The sequence below is a fragment of the Mytilus trossulus genome, chromosome 1 (genome assembly GCF_036588685.1).
Source record: "Mytilus trossulus isolate FHL-02 chromosome 1, PNRI_Mtr1.1.1.hap1, whole genome shotgun sequence".
In the NCBI taxonomy this organism is placed as follows: domain Eukaryota; kingdom Metazoa; phylum Mollusca; class Bivalvia; order Mytilida; family Mytilidae; genus Mytilus; species Mytilus trossulus.
The window spans coordinates 17,789,634-17,816,134 of NC_086373.1; the positions used below are offsets into that span (position 1 = coordinate 17,789,634).

The 26,501-nt window shown below is 31.5% G+C and overlaps 1 protein-coding gene across 2 annotated transcripts in view; it reads left to right on the forward strand.

Annotated features, from left to right (window-relative positions):
- The window catches only part of LOC134717458 (dual serine/threonine and tyrosine protein kinase-like), a 29,388-nt gene extending 4,953 nt beyond the window's left edge, over positions 1–24,435 (forward strand). The window contains exons 3-13 of one of the 2 annotated variants that reach the window (XM_063579995.1): positions 1,066–1,768; positions 5,558–5,710; positions 15,357–15,442; positions 15,838–15,921; positions 16,362–16,459; positions 16,707–16,915; positions 17,246–17,402; positions 18,639–18,794; positions 19,941–20,031; positions 22,525–22,774; positions 23,123–24,435. In XM_063579995.1, coding sequence (XP_063436065.1) covers positions 1,066–1,768; positions 5,558–5,710; positions 15,357–15,442; positions 15,838–15,921; positions 16,362–16,459; positions 16,707–16,915; positions 17,246–17,402; positions 18,639–18,794; positions 19,941–20,031; positions 22,525–22,774; positions 23,123–23,337 — 2,202 coding nt within the window. In that variant the 3' untranslated portion in view covers positions 23,338–24,435. Of the gene's footprint in view, positions 1–1,065; positions 1,769–5,557; positions 5,711–15,356; positions 15,443–15,837; positions 15,922–16,361; positions 16,460–16,706; positions 16,916–17,245; positions 17,403–18,638; positions 18,795–19,940; positions 20,032–20,065; positions 20,157–22,524; positions 22,775–23,122 lie in introns of both variants that reach the window. The other variant, XM_063579990.1, reaches the window with a different exon arrangement.
- The last annotated feature ends 2,066 nt before the right edge of the window (positions 24,436–26,501 follow it).

Consider the following 26,501-nt stretch of genomic DNA (forward strand, 5'->3'; position numbering starts at 1 on the left):
CAATTTCATCTTAACACATGCTAAACTAGTTGAGGTTATAATTTATCAAACTATTTAGCTACAGTGATCGAATTGAATACACAAATTTTGATGATTACAGATTACTGATGATTACTTGGGGAAAAAATGTAATCAATTACAATTAGCCAATTCCTGATATACGTGTACACTGCAGTATGAAGAGAAATTCTGCATACTGACTAGTGACTACTGTGTATATATATATATATATATATACAACTCGTCTAAACATCAACCCAACAATGTTAGATCTGTAAATTTGCTTTCGCAAATTTTTGGTTCTTCCCTCGCCGGGATTCGAACCCATGCTACTGTGATATCGTGACACCAAATCGCCTGCACTGCAGCCGTCCCGCTAGACCACACGACCACCTGGGCTCTCAAAAAAAGAGCTTTCGGTGGCCATATGTTACCTTTCCACGTCAGTTTTAATCTAGCTGATCTGTAACAATAACATCTTCATGCCTTATATATCATGTACTGTAGTACGCCGCTAGATTAAAACTGACGTGGAAAGGTAACATATGGCCACCGAAAGCTCTTTTTTTGAGAGCCCAGGTGGTCGTGTGGTCTAGCGGGACGGCTGCAGTGCAGGCGATTTGGTGTCACGATATCACAGTAGCATGGGTTCGAATCCCGGCGAGGGAAGAACCAAAAATTTGCGAAAGCAAATTTACAGATCTAACATTGTTGGGTTGATGTTTAGCAAGTTGTATATACATTATGTACACAGCCATGTATCACCATCATTGATGGCGATCCGATGGATACATCTGTTGTAGGGTTGTCACTGACTCAGACGTACTTATATATATATATATATATATATATATATGCATGAAAAAACAGATAGGCCAACAAAATAATGTGCTGTATTTATGACTTTGTATGGGCACATTAATGGATGGGTTAAACCCTGAACTTGAACAAAAAATAGTTGTAAGATAATACTAATCAAGTAAATGAAGGACTTACAAAAATAAAAGAAAAAAAGTATGTGTATTGTGATTCCTTTTAGTTATATTCTTTTATTTTGATATACAGGAGATTGAGACACTACAAAATCTACAAGAAATATCCCAGTATGAATCTGTATGCTTTATACGTGTCCCAAAATGTAGGCAACATTTAATGAATGGGGAAATCCCAAATAACAATGCAACAAATTCAACAACGAACACTGAACAGGACAATGTGTCCAGTATACCATCAAGGAGAATAGAAAGAACTTTAGACAGAGTTAATGGAAATTCACGATCACAAAGTAATTCTCTTATAGGAAAAAACAAAATGACCATTCTTAAGAATACCAGAGTATATGAACAGTTATGTGATTTAGGGTACTTGAATGAGAACCCAACATGTCGGAACACTAGACGATCATTTTTGTCTGACTATTATGAAACAGAGAGTGACTTGATAGACAATTTTGAAAGCCATTCTTACCGTTTCAATATGTTCGTTCAACAGACATTACAGAGATACTTAGTAAATTCCTCTACGGTTTTGAATAACTCCCATTCACGATGTCTAAGTATGTTTATTATGTCCGCATTCGATATGGCAAGAGACATGTTAATTACACCAAAGAAATTACTGTTTGCACGAGAAAAAGAAGTAGAATTGTATAAATCTTTAATGAGAATAAGTGTGGCCAAAACAAATGAGATCAGAGAAATGATTGGATTTACGATAGCAGAAAATACAGAAATGTTGGTACAAAAAGCTGCTGATTATGAATTTCTAGGTAGGTTTTTTGAATTGAATAAAAAATATGTGTGTGTGCATGACTTGTTAAAAAAATTATTTGCACATTTATATATAAATTTGGATGTGGGGGTACACTTGTGAGTAGTCTTAGATCTGCACTTTGTTTTTTTAAATCCTCTTCTCATTTGTTTTTTGTTTGTTTTGTGTTGATATAGTTAGTAAAACCTTTTCAACTGAATTTTATAGTTGGTCTCATTTTGTGCTGTAACATCACTCTCCTAGATGTGGGGGAAGATGTTTTGCCTGCAAACAAAGTTAACCCTGCTAAATTCTGTCCTAAATTAGGAGCCTGTAATTTAGTGGTACAAAATGTAGTTGTTTATTGCCATTCTTTTTCGTTGACTCTGCTTTTGTACAGAAATGCTATGAAAGCACTACAACTACTGGATAAATGTTTGGGATTTTATCTATCTTTGGTTCATACTGGATGAATGCTGGGGATTTTATCTATCTTTGGGTCATATGACCTTCAGTACATTTTCACACTTGACACTCTGATTACATCTTGAATTTTCTATAGGTTGTTTTATAGATAAAATGTATATACAATGTAGTTTCTTTTAAAAGTGTATTTCTCAGTATCCTTCCATAAATTGTAACCCTTTTTTATATCACAAAACATTTTTGCCACCTTTGGGTAACTGACCTTTTATTTATTGTGGAGCAACTTAGGTTATCTCCCTACCGTGTATATGACCTATACATTTTGCATTGTTTTGTATGTTTCAAATGCAGGTTCATATTTTAAATGAACATGATAAACATTTATTTATCAGTGAATACATTTAGCATGTTTAGTAATATATTATATATAGAGTAATACTGTAAAACATATTGGTTATCATGTCCAAGTCTTTAAACATCTATACTATTAAACGAGAAGACCTCATTTTGGGTGTCGCTTCTCTTCTTTCCACAATAAACTAATCAACACGCCTCTGTGTCCTATAGGTACAGTGCATAGTGCCATTTGTCATCCATTCATATGATTATTCAGATTGAGTTATTTTTGGAGAAAAACGAGAAAAAAGGCATCCGGATATTGTTCCGTCATTGGTCGAAATTTTAAGTCAGATTAGACTTCCGGTTTGCGTTTTTCTGTATACTTTGAACATAAATATACAAAGAATAAAGTGTATTTTCAGAATTCTATCTGCTATCATTGTTAAGTTTACTATCCACGGCAGTCACAGAGTTTATTAAATAGAGAGGGTCTGTATACTATATCAATGACCACTATGGATCGATTAGTAAACTTCGAATTGAAAGTAAATACAAGTATATTTATATAGTAATGAATGTTCATAATATACAGATAAGCCCTAAAAATATTCATGTAAACTTTTGATACCTTTTCTGAAATTAAATCTTTTACAAAATTCATTGATTACAAAAAAAAGAAAAGATGTGGTATGATTGCCATGTTGAGACAACTCTCCACAAGAGACCAATATGACACAGATATTAACAACTATAGGTTACCGTACGACCTTCAACAACGAGCAAAGCCCATACCTCATACTCAGCTTTAAAAGGCCCCAAACTGACAATGTAAAACAATTCAAACCAGAAAACTAGCGGCCTTATTCGTGTACAAAAAAAATTGAACGAAAAACAAATATGCAACACATAAACAAACAACAACCACTGAATTTTGAATGTGCATAACATACTAAACGTATGTTCATATTGAAATTGATAGAAAACCAAAAAAAGGGAATATTGGAAATAAAGGAGGAGGGATAAAAAAAAAAAGCATTTTCCTGTCCCCAACTATAACCTTTGACTTATGATACTTTTGCTGAAATTCTCCAGTCATTCAATATTTTACAAAATTCTTCCAACAACGCTTTACATACTTTAAACTACGCTCTGAATGCCCGCGATTTCGCGGGTGTGTTCTTGTAACAATTAAGAAATTGAAGACAAAAACTAAATACATTTATCGGACCACAGATGAATTATCACGTTGTGATTGGTTAAACGCCGTCACGTGGTGACCCCCTATGAGACCGTATGGGGTTAGTAAGTTTCATATGGGGTTCGTGACGCGTTAATGGCGACGTCATCTATTAATGTTGTTGTGTTTCGTTGTTTATTTTTCAACAAAACGCCGCAGAAAAAGTCCAGCGTCCGATAAATTCGTTATACGGTTAACTACTGACCCCCTACGGATCCATAGAGGGTGAATAAAATTCATAGGGGACTCGGCCTCCGGCCTCACCCCCTATGGATTTTACTAACCCTCTATGGATCCGTATGGGGTCAGTAGCGAACCATATAACTTATATTATGGTGCATGTAGTGTCAGGCAATCTTGTGTCATCAGTCATAATCAGCCTTTAAGAATAAACCACTAATGAAGTCCCATTACTCATGTTACTTTCAATGTTAAATTCCAAATTTCAAATACTTTATGTTTCATGTTAACATTTTACAGAGGTTTTGTACTTTTACCTTTGCCTTAGTTTGAACCTATTTATTTACTTTTAAACCTTAATTACTGTGAACCAACTTTCACGAATAAATTATTTTGCAGTTAGCACTTTCTAGCAAAAATAAGTTGGTTTACAGTATTCATCCCTTATTTTTCATTAACTATGTATTTTGCATTGTATCTCAGATCAAATTTATTCATCATTGACATTGTGTGATAATTTGTGTAACTGAGTTTTTTGATTGAGTTAAGCCTTCCAATTGATATTTCTATGTCATGTATGTTGTGATGTTATACTATTGTTTCTGAAAGTCGAGAAGGTTTGGTACCATTGAAATGTTTAATCCCTCTGCAATTGTTTGCACATGTCCTAGGTCAGGAATCTGATGTTCAGTGGTTGTTGTCTGTTTATATGGTTCATAAGTGTTTCTTGTTTCTTGTTTTTATATAGATTAGACTGGTTTTCCTGTTTGAATGGTTTTTCACTAGTAATTTTTGGGGCCCTTGCTGTTTGATGTAAGCCAAGTCTCTGTGTTGAAGATCTATAATGGTTGACTTATATAAATTGTTACTTGGATGGAGTGTTTAAAAGACTCATTGGCACTCATACCACATCTTCCTATATTTATTCTAAGAATTTGAATGTATACCCTGTTCTAGACCATATAAAATAGATGCTGTTCTAGACCTGGGTTCTAGACTGTATGTATTTCACACAGTCAAATAAGCAATCCTGTACTAGACAAATACTTTGTTTGAAAAAAGACTGTTCTCACCAGCAGAGCATGAAAAAGCGACCCTGTTCTCACCAGCAGAGTATGAGAAAGCGACCCTGTTCTAACCAGCAGGACATGAAAAAGTGACCCTGTTCTAACCAGCAGGACATGAAAAGGGGACCTGTTTTGCAGCACTCTCATACCACTAAAAATATAGGAAGTAACCTCCTAGGGGAGGGGGTCTCATTGGGGTTTCTGATCCCGAATCCTGCTTACTGTTTTGTCAGATTCCCGTATCCCGCTTACACTATGTACGTAAGCAATTCTCATTTTTTTGTCATTTCCCGGGTCCCGCTAGACCTCATTTCCCGTTTTCATGACACAATAATTTGACTTTCACGTGTCACTCTTACAAAAAATTGGCAATCCCGCGTCATGCTTAGACCCCAATGAGACTTACTGGGGATTTATACATTGTATTATATATGTCAAATACTGAATCCTTATTTTTTTCAAGCTCATGTACCATGTGCACTTTATAGACTGAACATTTTTAAGATGGAGATTGTAACTGTTATTATTTTATGACATTGTATTACCATTATTACTACAGGTGTTGAATTCAATGAAGATGGAGCAATCATGACACACAAAGGCCTTAAAATATGTACTTATCAACTTCAAGAATTGGTGCTTGGTGCCTTAAATCAGTCTATAGCAGGAAAACTAGTCAAATCTGTCAATATACTAAGGGACTCTTATACAGGTAATTTGTATATTCTTACTGTAAAAAGTGTTATCAATATGTTGTATCCTCAATATTTCTTTATTGACAAAGAGGGTTTCTATTGATCTGAGTAATATACATTTTGTAATTATTTCTGAAGAATTAGATACAATGCTTTTTTGTGAATTTCGAAATTGTTAATATATTTTTTTTTAAATTGGACAAAAATGTGCCAAAAATTAAAATTGCGATATATCACAAAAATTGTCAGATGTATATATTTCTCTTATTCTTCGTCAATTTATCCCTTTCTGCACCCATTGTATAAGAAAAATTAATCAACATGTGGTTCGTTTGATCTCAGTTCTTCATTTACTGAGGTAAAAATCCGATTTATTAATGACGTCAAATTTTTCTTGCTTTCCTCTGAATTGTGGCGGCATGAAAAAGGCGACCATGCCTGATGACGTCACATAGAAAGAACAGATCATTTTGCAGATCATTCAAAAAGAAGGAATACGTTTGCCTGCATATTGTTTAATAATCATTAGAGAAACAGATTCTACAACAACATCTTGTGTAATACGATATTTATTTACCGCTCTCGACAGTTTAATTTTAAATATTTAAAACGCTCTGCGAGCCTCACATTTTAAATTTGAAAATTTAACTGTCTCGAGTGAAAATTTATTGTATCACACTGGATGCAGTAGTAATCTATATGTATCAAATTCAGAATGTGATTTCTTATATTTGAGAACTTCATCCAGTTGCATTTTTTGCAATAATGAAAATCTGACAATAGCTTCTGAATTTACAATATCATTTTGTTTTGATTATAATGAGAAAGATGATTATAGGACAGTTACTATTTTACTAACATCAAACTAGAACAATAGTCCCTGGTCTAATGTTACTATGTACAGTAACAGTATACTGTAAATTCAGAAATTATTGCGTGCATTTATTATTGCGATGTTATCATTTTAGACTTAAATGCGATTTAAATTTTTACGATTTTCAGGTAAAATTCTGTTTAATTCATAAAAAATATTTCAAAATAAGAGTTTAAATTATTGCGTTCAAGACTCTGTCGCATTTTTGGCATTAATTTTTGAATTTACAGTACATAGAACTAATACAATAGTTATAGGTATGGACAGTCCAAAACTTCCTGTATCACCAGATGCTCTGTTTTTGGGACAGTCTCAAAACAAAGTATTAGACAGTAGATTAAGTTAAATCAATGTAATTACACTAAATGGACATCAAATTTGGACACATCTTTAAACTTTTATCACAAATGAATCATAAATACACAAAAATGTGTGTAGATAAAAGAGATAAATCTGTGAAGAGAAGTGCAATGATTTATCAAATTTTATCACTACATGTACATTTATTTACCTTATACATGTTATAAGCATGGGTTAAAATAAAACTATAATGTCTTAGTCAGAGACAGATAATGATTTAAAAATAATTGATGGACTGCATTTATAAATTGTAAATCATTTGTATATATAAAATTTGTAAGGGTTCCGCGGAACCCTGTGTCTAGCCAAATTTTGCTGCAAATCACAGGCTCAACAAAAATGAGGAAAAAATCAAACAAAATTTTCCTCTTGATACTATCTTTTGATTGTAAGAATCTTCTGTCCAAGTTTGGTAATAATACAGGATTTACTTCTGGATACTATCTTATGATCATAAACAAGCTTCTGTAGTTTAAATTTCAAAAACTTTAACCACAGAGTGAATATCTCTGGACGCCAACACCGCCGCCTTTGTGGTTAAAGTTTTTTAAATATTGATAACTTTCTTAAACTGTCCTGGATTTGTACCAAACTTGGACAGAAGCATGTTTCTAATCATAGGATAGTATTCAGAAGTAAATTTTATGAAAAAAAAGAAGAAAAAAAATCCCATTTTTCCAGTATTTTACTTATAAATGGACATTTTTCTGTAGAGTATTGACTCATTACTCCTTATTTTGTAAACACCATGCAGTTCCTCATGTGTTTAATTCAAAATAAAAATATTTTAAATTATCTTTTGAATTGAATTAAGGTCATCAACATATAAATAAAACTGTTGGCATCCCTTTTAGAACAAAATGTGCTCCTTTTGTTGCCAACTTGTTCCTTTATTGTATGTTCAGGTATGTGATGTAGCATTTGTTTAGGGATTTTTTTCAAAAGAATGAATAAATTTTAACATTCTCCTTTAACTTCATTCTCTGCTGTATCATGTGTATATATCATGGCCACTCACTGAGACTGAGTAGATCCTACATTGGTGGCTGTATTGACCAGTTCTGTCCTAATAAACTTGAAAGAAAGGATACCACAGATACATTAGGGTCTGACTCCTACTTTTACATACCTGCCAACTGTCAATCTTTGTGGGCTCTCAAATTGAAATTTTAAAAGCAATTTTGTCCACAATTTTAAACAAAACAATTAATTTTACAATGACTTAGGCTTATAAAAGTATGTAGAAGTAAAAAAAACACATAAAAATGTATTAAAAAAAGGCACCCTTGAAGGGTTTTTGTTGAGCCTGCAACTTTTGTTGCAGAAAGCTCGACATAGGGATGCAGCGGCTACGGCGGCGGCGGTGTTAGCTCACTTCTTAAAAGCTTTATATTTTAGAAGGTGGAAGACCTGGATGCTTCATACATAGATGCCTCATGTTACGAAGTTTTCGTCAGTCGCATGTCAAATGTCCTTGACCCCACTTGAAAAAAAAGTTCAGATTTTTTGTAATGTTGAATTCTCTCTTATTATAAGTAATAGGATAATTATATTTGGTATGTGCGTACCTTGCAAGGTCTTCATGCCCCTCAGACAGTTTTCACTTGACCTCGACCTCATTTCATGGATCAGTGAACAAGGTTAAGTTTTGGTGGTCAAATCCATATCTCAGATACTATAAGCAATACGGCTAGTATTATAGGTGTATAGAAGGACTGTAAGGTGTACATGTCCAACTGGCAGGTGTCATCTGACCTTGACCTCATTTTCATGGTTCAGTGGTTATAGTTAAGTTTTTGTGTTTTGGTCTGATTTTCTCATACTATATGCAATAGATCTACTATATTTGTTGTATGGAATGATTGTAAGGTGTACATGTCTAGTGGGCAGATGCTATCTGACCTTGACCTCATTTTCATGGTTGAGTATTCAAAGTTTAAGTTTTTGAGTTTTGGTCTTTTCATCTAATACTTTATGCCATAGGTCAACTATATTTGGTGTATGGGAATATTTTATGATCTATTTGTCAGTCCAGCAGGTTTTATTTGACCTTGACCTCATTTTCACGGTTCATTGCTCAGTGTTAAGTTTTTGTGTTATGGTCTATTTTTCTTAACTATAAGTAATAGGTCAACTATATGTGTTTTATGGAAGCATTGTTAGCTGTACATTTCTGCCTGGCATGGTTCATCTGACCTTGACCTCATTTTCATGGTTCATTGGTCTTTGTTTAGTTATCTTGGTTAATGTTAAGTTTATGTGACAGTTTGTAATAAAGCTTTATACTTAGGACTATCAACATAATATCAATGATTAGTAAAGAGGGCGAGACATTTCAGCGTGTGCACTCTTGTTATGACAATGACAGCAATCTTGCACGCAAAACCCCCATGGGCATTTTGAAAAGTTGGCAGGTATGCTTTTACCTTCTTTGAGAAATTGATAGTTGGGTTGAGATGAGAACTTTTCTTTATGCTTTACAAAAAAAATGACTTAAAATTCAGTCTTAAAAATATAAGCTTTATTAACTTAACTCATTTGATGAGATCTTTAGACATGTTAAATGACCCATTTGTATTTCATGCTGTACGGTTTTCATTTTCGCTTTACCTAAAATTTTCTTTATGTTTGAAGAAATATAGTTGACTATTTCATTTTATTAACTATTGCCTTATAAAGCATGATGAATTGTGTGTAGGAAGAGAAAGTAATAGGTTAAGGATGTTCCGTGTCATGAAACTATCTACCTGTGGTTTATAAGGTTAAATATACTATGTATGATATATATTTTATATAAAATTACTCCACCTAAATTATTCTTTAACCATTTCCACATACATGACATAATTAATCCGAATTTTTAAGACAGCTTGAATTTTAAATTTAGAAAGTTCTGAAAAACTAGAATTGAAACATCTTAAATTGTTCTTTTATCTATAATTAAGACTTCAATTCAGTCTTAATGATAGTTTGATCTCACATAAATATCATGAATATAAACTGTCTCATTTAGGAATACTGTAACCCCATCTCCTTTTGAAAGTAGCCAGAGCATATCATGTAAACCATTTTCCCCCTCGTAAATACAACAGGTGTTTTAATTAACTTTTTTGGTATGTCAACAGATATTGATGTAATTTTTGGTTCAAAAGGTAAATTAATGTATTTCATAATTGAGTTTGTGTTTTGGTCAATCTTAGAAAGAACCCAACATTTCCTCCCAGGAATTGTCAGTTTCCATTTTCAAATTCGTTTTCATATGTATACATGGGTGGTCAATACTTCATTTTATGTGAATACAACATTTTGAAAGATATTGTGGATTAAATATTAAATATTAAATATTAGATATTTGAATCATGGTATCGATAGCACACAATGATAAACAAAAAATGATCAAGATCAATTTGATAAGTCACATTGATTTCAATTTTGGACATGTACGTCACTCTGGTATTAAGGATTAAGATGTCAAGGGCCTGAAAACGTTTTCTGTTTTACACAGCTTGAACATGTATGAAATATTTGCCACTGGACATCAATAAAAAAAACAATCAAAATATCATTAGTTGATAATGTAATAAGTAGAAATAATATTAGGTACATTCACTGTTAAGCATAAAAATCAGGACTAATCTAGAAAGAGGCTTTGTCCTTTAGTTAAAGTTAGTAGTCATGGGTCTAGTGGACTAAGGAATAAAAGTTGTCCTGCTATTAGTCAGTGGTTCCCTCAGTGCTCCTCATTTTCTGCCATCAATTAAAACTGGCCACTGTGAAATAGCTAATAGAGCTGAAAGGGGTGTTAAATACCAACAATAAATCAATCTAGTGACCTACTGTGGATTCATTTATTATCCGACGTGGGTATCAATTTTTGTGGATTAGCATATATTCATGGATATTTTATTTTGTGGTTTCGCCTTTATCTCTGTATACAAAGTCTATTGAATTAGTGTATTTGTTGAACATTTGAATTCTTGGTTCCTCTGTACCCACGAAACCCCCACAAAAATGGTATCCGACGAATAACAATGAATCTACAGTATTGTTATTGATTGACATCTTATCATTTCCTGACCTTATATGAAACATGATAATAAGTAACTTAGAGGCAAACAGGGATTGATCTCTGAAATCAGATGGAAATATACCACATTTGGTCTGTTTCAAATAAAATATTAAATAAGTTTAGTTATTGACGAAAAGATTAGTATTGATACAACATAAACTCACATTGATCAAGTATTGATATAACAAAAGCTCACATTGAACAAGCATTGATATAACAAAAACTCACACTAATCAGGCATTGATACAACATAAGGTCACATTGATCAAGTATTGATATAACAAAAGCTCACATTGAACAAGCATTGATACAACATAAGCTCACATTGAACAAACATTGATAAAACATAAGCTCACATTGATCAAGTATTGATATAAAAAAAGCTCACATTGAACAAGCATAGTTCAAATCATGATTTAATCACAAGTTTATTACACAGATATCCTCCTCAGAGTCAAGGATTTTTTTAGTGCTATTAAGAATGCATACTGACGTCACAATTTCTATAGAAAAGCATGCATAGTGCAAATTCAAATGACATACTAACACATATGATCTGACAATATTAATTTCTAACGTTAAAATTTCTTATTAGCAGTTGAGAGAACTTAATAGTTGGGAGAACTATTCGATTAGCGTCAGGATCTTTATGGATTTGTATATATTGCATTCTAAACATCATCCACACCCATATTTTAAAAACTAGTAGAGGTATAATCTTATACCTGTTTGGGTAAAGATTAAATGAAATGCAATCTAAACTCAATGGTTCTGACTTGATATCTAAATCTGCCAAGGCTTATTACTACCTTTTTGATGCACAAAATAAAAGTTAATTGATCATAACATTCTGTACATCTATGAAACATTTCAACAAGCATTGATACAACATAAGCTCACATTGAACAAACATTGATAAAACATAAGCTCACATTGATCAAGTATTGATATAAAAAAAAAGCTCACATTGAACAAGCATTGATACAACACAAGCTCACATTGAACAAGCATTGATACAACATAAGCTCACATTGAACAAGCATTGATACAACATAAGCTCACATTTAACAAGCATTGATACAACATAAGCTCACAATGAACAAGCATTGATACAACATGAGCTCACATTGAACAAGCATTGATACAACATAAGCTCACAATGAACAAGCATTGATACATCATAAGCTCACATTGAACAAGCATTGATACAACATAAGCTCACATTAAACAAGCATTGATACAACATAAGCTCACATTGAACAAGCATTGATACAACATAAGCTCACATTGATCAAGTATTGATATAACAAAAGCTCACATTGAACAAGCATTGATACAACATAAGCTCAAAATGAACAAGCATTGATACAACATAAGCTCACAATGAACAAGCATTGACACATCATAAGCTCACATTGAACAAGCATTGATACAACATAAGCTTACAATGAACAATCCTTGATACAACATAAGCTCACAATGAACAAGCATTAACACATCATAAGCTCACATTGAACAAGCATTGATACAACATAAGCTCACAATGAACAAGCATTGGTACATCATTAGCTCACAATGAACAAGCATTGCCACATCATTAGCTCACATTGAACAAGTATTGATACAACATAAGCTCACATTGAACAATCATTGATATAACATAAGCTCACAATGAACAAGCATTGATACAACATAAGCTCACATTGAACAAGCATTGACACATCATAAGCTCACATTGAACAAGCATTGACACATCATAAGCTCACAATGAACAAGCATTAACACATCATAAGCTCACATTGAACAAGCATTGATACAACATAAGCTCACAATGAACAAGCATTAACACATCATAAGCTCACATTGAACAAGCATTGATACAACATAAGCTCCTATGAACAAGCATTGATACAACATAAGCTCACATTGAACAAGCATTTACACATCATTAGCTCACATTGAACAAGCATTGACACATCATAAGCTCTTATTGAACAAGCATTGATACAACATAAGCTCACATTGAACAAGCATTGATACAACATAAGCTCACATTGAACAAGCATTGATACAACATAAGCTCACAATGAACAAGCATTGACACATCATTAGCTCACATTGAACAAGCATTGGTCAAACATAACCTCACACTGAATAAGTATTGAAATAACATAAGCTCACACTGAATAAGTATTGAAATAACATAACCTCACACTGAATAAGTATTGAAATAACATAACCTCACACTGAATAAGTATTGAAATAACATAAGCTCACACTGAATAAGTATTGATATAACATAAACTCACATGAACAATCAGTCATGTACAATGGACGCAACACAATACATATAAAGCATACAAAGGACTTTTAGAATATTCTCAGTGTATGTACATAGGATGGGATAATTTATTTTTAGATGTGTAGATATTCTGTTTGAAAACTTCATGAAATAACATATTTGAAAACTTTATAAATCAATGAATATGTTTGTTCTATGACTATCATTGACTATGTACAGACGTGAGATTATTTTTTGTTTATTTATTATTTTGTGACATTAATTTCCTTCTTCCTAACCAGAACACTATGAAAATTAAGTAATCGATTTGCTGTCTAAAAACTTCCTGTAAAATTAATATTTTTTGTTTGTATTGACTTTTAATGTCATCATGTATATTATTGTGTGACCTTGATCAGGCTTTTTTTCTAATTTTGTCAGGAAATTTCCATTATGATAATTGAATCTAGATCTCAAGCAATTTTGGATTAAAATAGAACAATGAATTCAGAAGTTAACAAAGAAGTATTTTTAGAGTTCTTTATATAGTCCTGACTGCTAAGTACCATCAAATCAAGGCCATATTAAATTACAATAACACCCTTTTAACTGAAGTATCTCATTTAATTTTATAATTAATGAACTGAGTTTATCATAAGTAGCAATTGTGCTTAGTATTTATATTAAGTATTAAGTGTATATAGTTCAAATCATGATTTAATCACAAGTTTATTACACAGATATCCTCCTCAGAGTAAAGGATTTTTTTAGTGCTATTAAGAATGCATACTGACGTCACAATTTCTGTAGAAAAGCATGCATAGTACAAATTCATATGACATACTAAAACATATGATCTGACCATATTAATTTCTAACGTTAAAATTTCTTCTTAGCAGTTGGGAGAACTTTTCGATTACCTTCAGGATCTTTATGGATTTGTATATATTGCATTCTAAACATCATCCACACCCATATTTTAGAAACTAGTAGAGTTTTAATCTTAAGTTATACTTGTTTGGGTAAAGAGGCTTATTACTACCGTTTTGATGCACAAACTAAAGTGAATTGATCATAACATTCTGTACATCTATGAAACATTTCAAGAAATTATGTAATATATGCTCAAATATTCAAGACAAAAAAAGATGTTTACCTGTCAAGAAAATTACATAACTTAATTTACTTTTGCAAGGTGTAGCAATCTAATGTATGTTCTAAAAATATAAGTGGTGTCATTGTTAAAGTCATTTGTTAAATTCATCTTAAAAAATTGGAGTTATCTCTCATTGTCCAGAATTGTAGTTGATTGAACTGCAACCAATGTTTTATTGACACTACAATATTTTATTTAAAAAATTTACTTCCCCAATGATAAATTAAGGCAATCTATAACCTTCAGTGGTTACAAGCACTTTGGTTATGTAGGTACATCTGAGAGAGACTTTCCTTGTGTTGCAAGGGCAAGAAGAAGGTCTTGTGACTTATATTTCAAGATTTAATAAAGTTGGTTTGGTTACATTCAAGTTAATGTTGGGTATGTCCCAGTTCATATCTCTGTATTTGAAGGAAGTGACTACCTGTAGTCCTAATTCAGTTGATTATTCTGGCAAACAGAAGTTACTTTGACCCTATTTCAGGCATCATTACATTTCGAGCACTAAGTTGCTTGGAGTAAAAAAAAATATTGAGCTACATTTTTATAACATTAGATAGGCATTGATAGGTTTCCTGACTTAGGTCATACACATATTCACTTAATTTTTAGACATGAGCTCTCCCCTATCAAAATCAACCAATAAAATACTAATGAAATACACAAAAAAGTAGCTAAGGAAAAGCACTTGACACCCATCTTTGCTTATAAGAGTTACTATCAAGGCCACTCTTATACACTTGAAGCAATGATTTATAACACCATGATTACAGTATAAGACAAAAAAGTACAAGCACATGGAAAAAAATAAATGTCTTTTATTAATAATTAATATGTTAATAAAACCAATGAATATTATCAAAACAAAAAAATATAAAATGATGGAACAACCCCATTATGACTTTCATTCTTGTATTTTTCAGGAACTTTAAGCAGATGTTTAGAAAGTTTAGAAAGGATAGATAAAGACCATGCAAATGAAAACTCAACAAGTGAAGCTCTAAAACAGGTACATTCATGTATTTTAATATATTAACTAGATTTCCTTTATGAGGTGTTTTTAGTACGATATGTAGATTATTATGGATCTTGTAAACCTCTTGGGATGATTATAATATAATATCATATTCATACAACATAGGATCTTCCTTAAAACATGGAATGTTGTGCTGCTAAAGTCTACATGTTACAATTTTCCTCCAGGGAAGCGTTCCTAAAACTGTGATCATTAGTAATGGTGGTCAAATAGCAAGATGGTGTACTAGGACAATGACAGAAGTTCATTTGTTTGTCTAAGTGTTTTTTGTTGTTGGATAGATGAATCATGATACAGCAGTAAAGTAATATTTAGAATTTTGTGAGATATTGATGTGTGTGCTGATATATCATTATTTTATCTTTTAGATTGTGAATGCTGCCTACCAAGTAGAAATCAGTTTACAGTCAAGTTCGTCATTTGTTAGGACATTATTTGAACGTATGAAACAGGTAGGAAGGATTTGTTACTCTAAACAGGATGAAATAAACATGAATGAAAAACTTAAAATGACAAGATTTGAATGAAGGCAATAAGGAGAAATATTAAATTTTGGATAACTGGGGTTCTTTGTGAACATGGCTACCAACTATTTGTTTTATTTAGGCTACTGTTTGTTAACAACTTCAGCTTTAATAACTTTCTCCGAATATTTACTTGAACAATAATACTTTATAATTTGGTCATCTAGTTGTTAATTTGAGTAAGCCTTGTCTTCGTTTTGTCACAAAGCTGTACAAATAAATGTGTCAATGTCTATGTTAATTTTGGACAGGAGTACAAAAAATGTATTGAATGTTTTTGTGACTAAGGCCATTGACTTAGGTGATAATATATAAATGTACTTGGAAACTGATATTTAGAATGAAACATATTTATTTTGTTTTATCAGTTAGTCCAGTCTATGCCATGGCATTCTCAACCAAAGATAGATTTAGAATGGAAGAAGAAATTAGCCACAGATATACTTAGTAACCTCAGTGAAGCAAGGTTTGTTGACCTAGATAGTCATACTCTCTAAAATAGAACCTCTTTATAGGATACTAAAAAGCCTCTATGTTTTATTTATACATATCTAGGAATGTAAATGAATGTACAAACACTTGAATATTGTTTGTTTTCTTTTCATCTAAGGATCTTTTAAGTAAAATGTTCAAGTAAAAAAAATCAAAATGTCTTAAATATATACTGAAGTTTTACATACACTTATAGTATACAAATTTCTAATAAAATTCAGATTGGCAAAGAGTATATCAGGCCAGATAAAAGAGCGACTGAACAAATCCCATGATGCCTTTGCTACAGCATTGCGCCAGCTGGAGCAGAAACACTCTGGACGTCTGGACAAGATAGAAGAAGAAAGACTGAAGCTAAGAAAGATTCATGCGCCAAAAGTTGCCAAAGTAGCTCTTGAAAGTACCTCAATAAAAGATACCATTTTACATGGTGAGGTTATAACTGGGTTTCTATTTCTGAATAAAGAATTAATCTTTTATGCTGCTATAGGAAGGAAAAACTTACCAGCAATGGATAATTAGATACAATGAGATATGGTATGAGTTCCAATCAGACAACTCCACATCCAATGCACAATATGTAAAAGTAAAACAAGTACAGATTTTGGAGTGTTAACATTTAGATATTGACCTTAAACCTTTTTAAGGAAAATCTTATAATTGTTTTTGTTTGAAACCTTGTGGTTACATTATCACATGTACACAGCATATGTGTGATATTGTTCCACATTGCCAATTTTAAATTATCTTTTATTTACAGGTATGCCACATATGGGAAGAGAAATTGGTCGAGGGCAGTATGGTGTTGTGTATTCCTGTGACTCCTGGGCAGGATGTCAGCCATGTGCAATAAAATCTGTCGTCCCACCTGATGAAAAACACTGGAATGATCTAGCTTTAGAGTTTTATTATACAAAGTAAGAAAAACTGTAAAGTGTTAACGTTGGACATTAAGTTTTATAGGCATCAATTTGTGGTAGGGCTGAGCATCAAAAACATCCTATACCCCACTATTTTCACATATTTTGAATACTAAGAAATACATACCTCATCCTCCTATCACATATTTTTCTCTAAAAAATAGACCTATGTTACACTATTTCCTGTAGTTGAAATAGATTTGACAATTATCTGACTGTAGTTTCTTATTAACATCTAATTTATTCAAAAATATTAGTAAATAATCTGCAACCTTATTTTCTTGCTGTTATCATATATATATTATATATTATTTTTGAAACTTGAAATGGTGCTCTACCCCCAGTGGCCTATCTCTTCCACTCAGTACATTGTGAGTGTAAGACCTTCAAAAATGATACAATAACATCTACAAAAAGGCAAGCATAACTGATTGCAATAAAGGAAAATAAGAATTGACTGGATGAGCATATCAGGCTCTGAGGAGCCTCTTGTTAGTTGAATGTTACGAAGATGAAGGAGACAGAGTGTGGTAAGATTGTTATTTAGACACTATCAATGACAGCATTTGAGTCCTCAGACACATTCTTTTTTATTTAACTCTTTATGTTAACAGAAACATTCCTCAGTCAGTTTAATTGAAGTCTGGAGCTGGCATGTCAGTTAACTGCTAGTAGTCTGTTGTTATTTATGTATTATTGTCATTTTGTTTATTTTCTTTGGTTACATCTTCTGACATCAGACTCGGACTTCTCTTGAACTGAATTTTAATGTGCGTATTGTTATGCTTTTACTTTTCTACACTGGTTAGAGGTATAGGGGGAGGGTTGAGATCTCACAAACATGTTTAACCCCGCCGCATTTTTGCGCCTGTCCCAAGTCAGGAGCCTCTGGCCTTTGTTAGTCTTGTATTATTTAAATTTTAGTTTCTTGTGTACAATTTGGAAATTAGTATGGCGTTCATTATCACTGAACTAGTATATATTTGTTTAGGGGCCAGCTGAAGGACGCCTTCGGGTGCGGGAATTTCTCGCTACATTGAAGACCTGTTGGTGACCTTCTGCTGTTGTGTTTTTTTTATTTTGGTCGGGTTGTTGTCTCTTTGACACATTCCCCATTTCCATTCTCAATTTTATTCCTCAGCATGATCAAGTTGTATTATATTTTAGTTTTTATAAATTCAGAAAAATAAATTGTCTTCACTTCAGTGAATTGTTCTTTATATTTTATTACAGAAACATTCCAGAGCATGAGCGAGTTGTTGCTTTACGTGGTTCTGTGATAGATTATTCTTATGGAGGTGGGACAAACCCTGCTGTATTACTGGTGATGGACAGACTAGTCAGAGATTTATATGGTGCTATCAAACAGGGTTTAGATTGGATAAGCAGGTATGATCCTACACAAAGTTACCTTAAATTTTGAATGTGAATCAAAGATTTATTCCTGAAGCTTCTGGTTATAGCAGCTTTTAGTAAGAGATTATTCATCATTTGGCCCATTTAAAAATTTGGTCATGTGGACCATCATCTTAATTGGGAAGAAATCATTGTCAAGCATCCAAAAAGCTTTTATAAAATTATAAATGTGTAACCTATTTTAGAAATAACTGGTAGAGTTTTGTATTGATGTTTTTTTGAAGCAGCCTCAAGTCAAAGAGAAGTAATAGTCAGTCCGAACCATTTAAAAAGGAATAAATGTACTTCCAAAAGTCAGTCACTTCAATTTATATATTTAGCATTATTGATTCCAGTTAAGAGAAATTCAAAGGATTATACATTTATTATAGATTTAAACGCCTTTTTCAAGGAATTTATTGGACAGTGTATATAAACTTGACCAATTCACTCACAATTTAAGAACTTTTATGATATGTTTGTGAGTGACTTGGTCCAGTTTATACACCAATAAATTCCTTTAAAAAGGCGTTAAATCCTTATAATTCTTTAAAATTGAAGATAGGGAGTATACTTACCCACTCTGGTTACCACTTATCACACGTAATATGTATTTTTATGTCATTGAATAGGCCTGGCTCATAAATATATTTGTTTGTTAACGCAAAAATATGTTCTCAATGAAACTTGCTATCTGATAAAAAAAATAAACTGCAAATACTGTTATAGTCATTCATATAAATGTTTTTGAAATAATAATTTTTGTTAACGTCAGTGTTATTATCGCCGCCATCTTGTTTACATTGGTTACGAAAAGAAGTTCTGTCAAAGTCATCTATCAAAAAATAACCAATGTCAAAATCAACTACCGGAAGTCCTCTCAACCAATCATATGAACGTATTCCCTAATATGCAAATCATATAAGAATTATTGAATGGTATACTTTAATGATTGTTAGTTTCTTAATCTTAGGTAAAAGATAAAATGAGAGATATTCATTGGCATTACAGCATGATTTCCACATCTAACTTGTTCATATGTACTAGAATTGAATCATACAACTTTATAGATGTCACTTTAAAGTTAATTTCCTTCTATCTGAAGGTATCATTTTCAATTATCTGTGCCTTATTTTGTAGATTACAAGTAGCTATAGATGTTGTAGAGGGCATCCGATATCTCCATGGGGAAGGCCTTATCCATCGTGACATCACAGTGAAAAATGTTTTGGTACATAATTATTCATTATGTTATCTGATTTCAGACTAGTTGTTGCAGCCGATGTTGTTGAAGGCATGCGATTTTTACACAGTCAGGGACTAGTACACAGGGATATCAAACTCAAAAATGTTTTGGTATAGTGTTTAAAATTCATAACTTTTTCACTCTGTATGTGTGTTTGATATCTTTGAAAATATATCTTCTGTTAACAACATTTTCTTTGATAGTATTCAAAAACTCATCTAAATTTATAGCCTTCTATCTGAAAATTCTGAACAACCAATAATTTCACCGCAAACTTGGTTTTTAATGTCATATTATTCAGGATTTTGGTTACTAAGGAGTGACTTATCACTCTCTTTAGTGGATATCCCATGAATGCTACTCTGATTTCCCTTTTTATATTCACAATTGTTATGAATATTCTCTAACCAGCATGGAGTTTTCTTTTTGTGCATGCATATTTTTTACTTAAAACAATTTTCACAGCAATTGACTTTTTACAAAATAAAATGTTAAAAAAAAAATCATTATTTTTCATTTTGTGTTTATTTCCCCTGCAAGGCATAGCTTTGCAAATCGGACAATTGTGTTTACAAGCTTTATAAAGGGTATTCTTTCTGGAGGTTGATATGTTAGATAATTCTTATTTTGTAAATAGCTTTTTTACAGTAGGAAATGTTTATCTATTTTTTCTCATTCAACATTACCTTTATTTTTTCTCATTCAACATTACCTTTATTTTTATGGTTCAATATCTTACATAAGTCAATATTAAATTTACTTGATTCCTAATGTTTCACATTTTCTATTTAATTTCCTGTTGAAATACACATATTTTACATTTTGCATGTTTACACAATCTATAATCTATTTGTAAAGTTTGATATTCTTTGGAATAAGTCATCTATAAAAAAACTATACTGGCCTTACTGTGTCTACTACTTTTTGTGTTTAATGTGTAAAACATTTCATTGAAAAATACATAACCAGTTTTGGAGCCATCTTGAACTTTGAGATGTGACGCTCCATGTACAAAAGCCATGCTGTCACTTGAGATGAACACCTGAACTTTTTCCATTACAAGTGCAGAATAAAACATTTAAGAAGAATCTAACTTCCAGCGATTGTTTTTTTTGTAGGAAATTTTTATGCCCTTCCAATCACTATATACATTGAGAAAACTTTACTTTTAGAAAAGGGAGTTTCTTGATTTACAAATGGGAGTGGGACATTTTGGAACTGTGATATCTTGTTTGACTCACTAATAACACAAGCTTTGTTGAAAATCTATAAAATCACTAAGAACAACAGAGACGGTTTGAAGGTGATGGCTTGTTAAAATGTTTGAAAGTTCAAAGATATCAAACAACGATTATCCTGCATGCCAAGCCTGCATGATAAGAGCGCTTTCCTGTCTAATTGTGCACTAACATTCCTAAACTTCATAGTATTGACACTTGATCTGTTAAACAATGTACACTTTATTTTGAAAGATTGAATGAATTATTTAAAATAGAAAAAAATAATATTATGAAATAGAAAATGAAGAAATTATGAAGAAAAGAAAACGAAGAAATTGTTAAGAAAAGAAAATTATTAAATTATTAAGAATTAAAAAAGGAATAAATTTATTGAAATAGAAAAAGAAATAATTAATTATCTAGAATAGAAAATCTGAAATCGTTATTGACATTAATGCATGCTGTAAATGTCTTCTGTAGCTCTGTAAACCATCGTCCTGACATAACTTATACCATTGAGTCAATTCTCCTCATCCTATGTTTCCAAGAATATGTTACTTAATTTATACAGTATGATTTACAGATTTTATCCTTGTAATTTCATATTTAGAAGTATACATTAATTCTTAACCATTGGCAAAATATGAATTGCTGTGCTGCTTTAGAGATACATGTACAAACATTTGAAATACATGTACTAGAATTTGAAATACATGTACTAGAATTTTTTTGGGGAAAAGTATGTTTCTGAATTTTTCATATAAAATTTGTGAAAAGAAAGGATGAACATCTGTAAGAAAGATATGTTGATCTAAGAAATAACAATAATTTGTAAAAAATAAATTGTCTAAAATATGTTTAAAGCATTGGCTAAAAAAATATATAATGGTTTAATACATAGTGTAAAGAAAAAATTGTAAATACCCTAAAAATGTGTTAGTAAATTGCTTTAAAGTTATGCTTAAATGCTTTAATACTATAAACAGGTTCAGACAAAATTAGATAATTACAATTTTCACCTGTCAGCTAAATATACATAGAAAAATAAAAAGTTTATCAAGCATTAGACTAACAACTACTGAGTGGTAAATGTTATTTGTAAACAATTGAAAGTTATGGAAATAACAATCAGTAATGTTCAGTTTTAATAAAAATTTTTGATTAATTCAACATCAATTTCTATACATGTAAAACCATGAGTACTTTTCTGAAGCTACAATTTTGCCTAAAATAATGATATGTTTTTCTTAAATTTTAGCTTGACAAGACAAACAGAGCTAAAATAACTGACTTGGGTTTTTGTAAACCAGAGGCAATGATGAGTGGCAGCATTGTTGGGACTCCAATTCATATGGCACCAGAATTGTTCACTGGTCGCTATGACAACAGTGTTGATGTCTATGCATTTGGTATATTGTTTTGGTATATTTGTGCTGGACATGTCAAATTACCTACTGCCTTCGAGCGTTGTGATAACAAAGATCATTTGTGGACTGGTGTTAAAAAGGGTAAGTATAAAATAACAAAATAAAATAAAATTGAGAATAGAAATAGGGAATATGTCAAAGAGACAACAAACCGACCAAAGAGTAGAAAACAGCCCAAAACCACCAACAGGTCTTCAACAGTGAGAAAATCCAGCACCCAGAGGCAGGCTTCAGCTGGCCCCTTAACAAAAATATGAACTAGATAGAATACTTTCTGTTTTACTGAAAAAGAAATCTTATTACATCAATATTTTAGTTTAACTTCTAATCTTTATCTTAAAACTTGCATTAAAATCATTATACTACTTGTATTTTTATTTTTTTGTAAAGCATATTTATTAAACAATCTATGACATTTTATTATTTCAGGTTTACGTCCAGAAAGATTAGCAGTATTTGATACAGATTGCTGGGAATTGATGCAGGAATGTTGGGATGGAGAACCATTGAAGCGCCCTCTACTGGGAGATGTACAGACACGCTTGGTTAAAATTCATGACTATTACAAAAAAACTGCCAATCCACCAACAAAGGAAGTCAGACCAAAAAATGCTGCATCCAAAACAAAATATAATATTCATTGATTTCCATTAAACCTTTTAATACTCATTCTAATTGATTTGATTCAAAAAAAAAATGAAAGTGTTATTTGTTTAGCTTCTTTTACTAAAGGTTCAGACATTATAAATTTTGAAAGGTGTTGTTTACAAATTATGTACTAAGAGCATATTTTGATTTTGAAGGTAATTCTAAATGTTATAAAATTCAATATTTTCTGGTAATTCATGAAAATTAACTCTTTTTATAATTTTTGTTTCAATTATATCCTGTTTTTTTTTATTGTCAAACATACACTTATCATTCATGAATTATAAGAAAAAAATTTGTTGTATCATTGTTTTTCTATCTAAAAATGTGATATAAGATACTGCCCTCAATTTTAGTAATTGAAAGTTCCCCTGTACATAAATAATTTATAGTTCCCTATCATAAAATGGATGCATGATATATAGTATGAAAAGAAAAAGAAAAAACAGGATAAAAAAATCTGTTATTTTTACATCAATTGATCAACAAAAAGTAGTTACAAAATGCATATTCTGACATTATGAATGGAAGAAGAAGATGAAATGCAATACATTGTTTTCAGTTATGGAAAACAGTAGCAAAACTCATGTTTCATTTCATTTAAAAACAAAGAAAAAAAGCGAAAATACTCATACATTGTTTCAATTTATATCTGTTACCAATATCATTGATAGTACAAATGTAGTATAACTACATTTGAACATTTAAGATTTTTATCCTGATCTTGCCTTAGGGGTTAAAGGGACATAAATATTGTTATCTTTTTGTCTGCCTTTAATGTATAGTTCATAAAAATGTTGTGCTGACACAATTGATTTTTTTGAAGTTAAAAAATCAAATAACTAAATTGAACAATCTAAGTTTAATCAGATGATTAGATTTTCAACCCTAAAAAGAAAGTGAAAAAGAAAATATTTTTTTACTGATTTCAAGGCATTCTACTATAGCCATAATATATATCAGAGATATTTTTTATCAGTGACCTTTGATTTTTTACTTTTTGATTGGACAACACTAATGTCACTATGAATGAGATTTTTATGCCCAATTAATGGGCATTATGTTTTCTGGTCTGTGCCTCTGTTCGTTTGCCTGTCCATAAGTATGTTGAATTTGTAACAAGAATAAAGTACAATGTATAACCTTGAAACATGTATATAAAAAAGTGATACAATTCTTGAGTGGCTAAGTTTATTTTATATTAGAATGCAAATTTTGTATGTTCTTTTGTTAAAGTTGTTTATGTTTCATCTAATTCAAAATTGTTTAAAGGGTTCATGTTATTGTTAATGTTTTATATGACTTCTTAATTTGGAAATGTATTCATTGATTGTATGGTGCATTCTATTAAATTTGTATGTGTGTCCTTAATAGAAATAAATTTATTTTGTATGATCATAGAATAACAAGTAATTCAGTTTATTGATATAATTATTATATGTTATAGATGATATGAGTTACTTAATTGTGCCATCATAATTTTCAATAAATCAAAATACAGATACTTTAAAAGTATTTGTCTAAAAATGTAATTGTCAAAATGTAATGATTTTGTAATGAAAAAAATAGGAGTTTGTGCCTTGCCTATTTCTGTATTTGTTAGTCTTTTCTTGTTATATTTTTTGGATTATTACTTAATTTTTTTTTGATTAAGAAGCATTTTGTACTTACTGAATTGTGTTACTGTGATGGATGCTGACTACCCAAACAAAGTTACAAAGCTATAATGTCAGCATAAATATATATAATGATCTATTTGAAATGATACTGAAGCTATGAACACCAAAAATGACAATTAACATTCTTTTGAGGTGCCATGTGTTCACCAAAAGGCCACCTGAAGGTTGTTAGAGAATTGTAATCTCTAGATTAGAGGTTAACCTTCTCTTAACCTTTAGAGAAGCCTATATTTAGTGCTTGTAAGGACTGCAGTCTTTATAAAGGTTGTACATCAATAAAGGCAGATTTGGGGTTATTCTTCAATGAGACACAAAAGTGAATGGAACAAAATACAAAAGAGATCTAGAGTATTTGGCTGTCTCTCATCTGAAGCCTGAAATGCAGTGGTTGTCATTTGTTACTGTTTATCACTTTATTGTGTTTGGTTTTTGTATAAAATAAGGCTATTGTTTTTTTCATTTGAATTGTTTAACATCTTGTATCTTGTTATATCTGGACCTTTTATAGCTTGCAATGTGGTTAGGCTTTTGCTCATTGTTAAAGGCTGTTTATATTTTATATAGAGGTCAAGTTTTAATCTTCAACAATAGACAGAAGTCTTTACAAGTCTGTCAAGCTCTAAATTGTCAAGTCCAAAACAAAATTTTGAATAATTGAAATATAACCTTTCAAACATTTGCCAATAAAACTGAACTCCCAAACAACAAAAAAAACAAAAGATATAACATAAGACAGCCATTGTCCAGGTCCTTCACTTTAGACATACACATGAACATTTATATTTAGATTATCAAACATTTTACACTTGAAGAATCTTATTTGAGGGATGATAATTAAAGGTCAATAAATGCAATAGTTTGTTATTCAGGTGAAATGTTGGAATAGACAATACATGATTATTATACTGTTTATTTGCGACTAGATTGATTATAAAAATTGATTTTATTTTAAAGATAAGTGCTAAACTTCTGTTGCTTGTTGCATTGTAATTTATTTATTTGAATAAATCATTTAATTTCATAATTGTTAGTCATTATGTATTGTTGTAAACATCGAGCAATTATTTTCAGCTCTAAATAAATATCAAAAAGTAGTGTGGTCTTACTCCATCAACGAACATTAAAGTTAACCTGGTATGAGATTATCATTTTCAGCCAAGTCAAGATGCTGTTGGAACTTAAATAGCTTATTATATGATGAATGCTGTACAATGCCAGTCATCTGAGTGTCAAGTTTAGTTTTTAGCTCACCTGGCCCAAATGGCCAAGTGAGCTTTTCCCATCACTTGGCGTCTGGCGTCCGTCATCGTTAGCTTTTACAAAAATCTTCTCCTCTGAAACTACTGGGCCAAATTAAATTAAACTTGGACACAATCATCATTGGGGTATCTAGTTTTAAAAAAAGTGTGGTGTGACCCCGTCAACCAACCAAGATGGCCGCCACGGCTAAAAATAGAACATAGGGGTCAAATGCAGTTTTT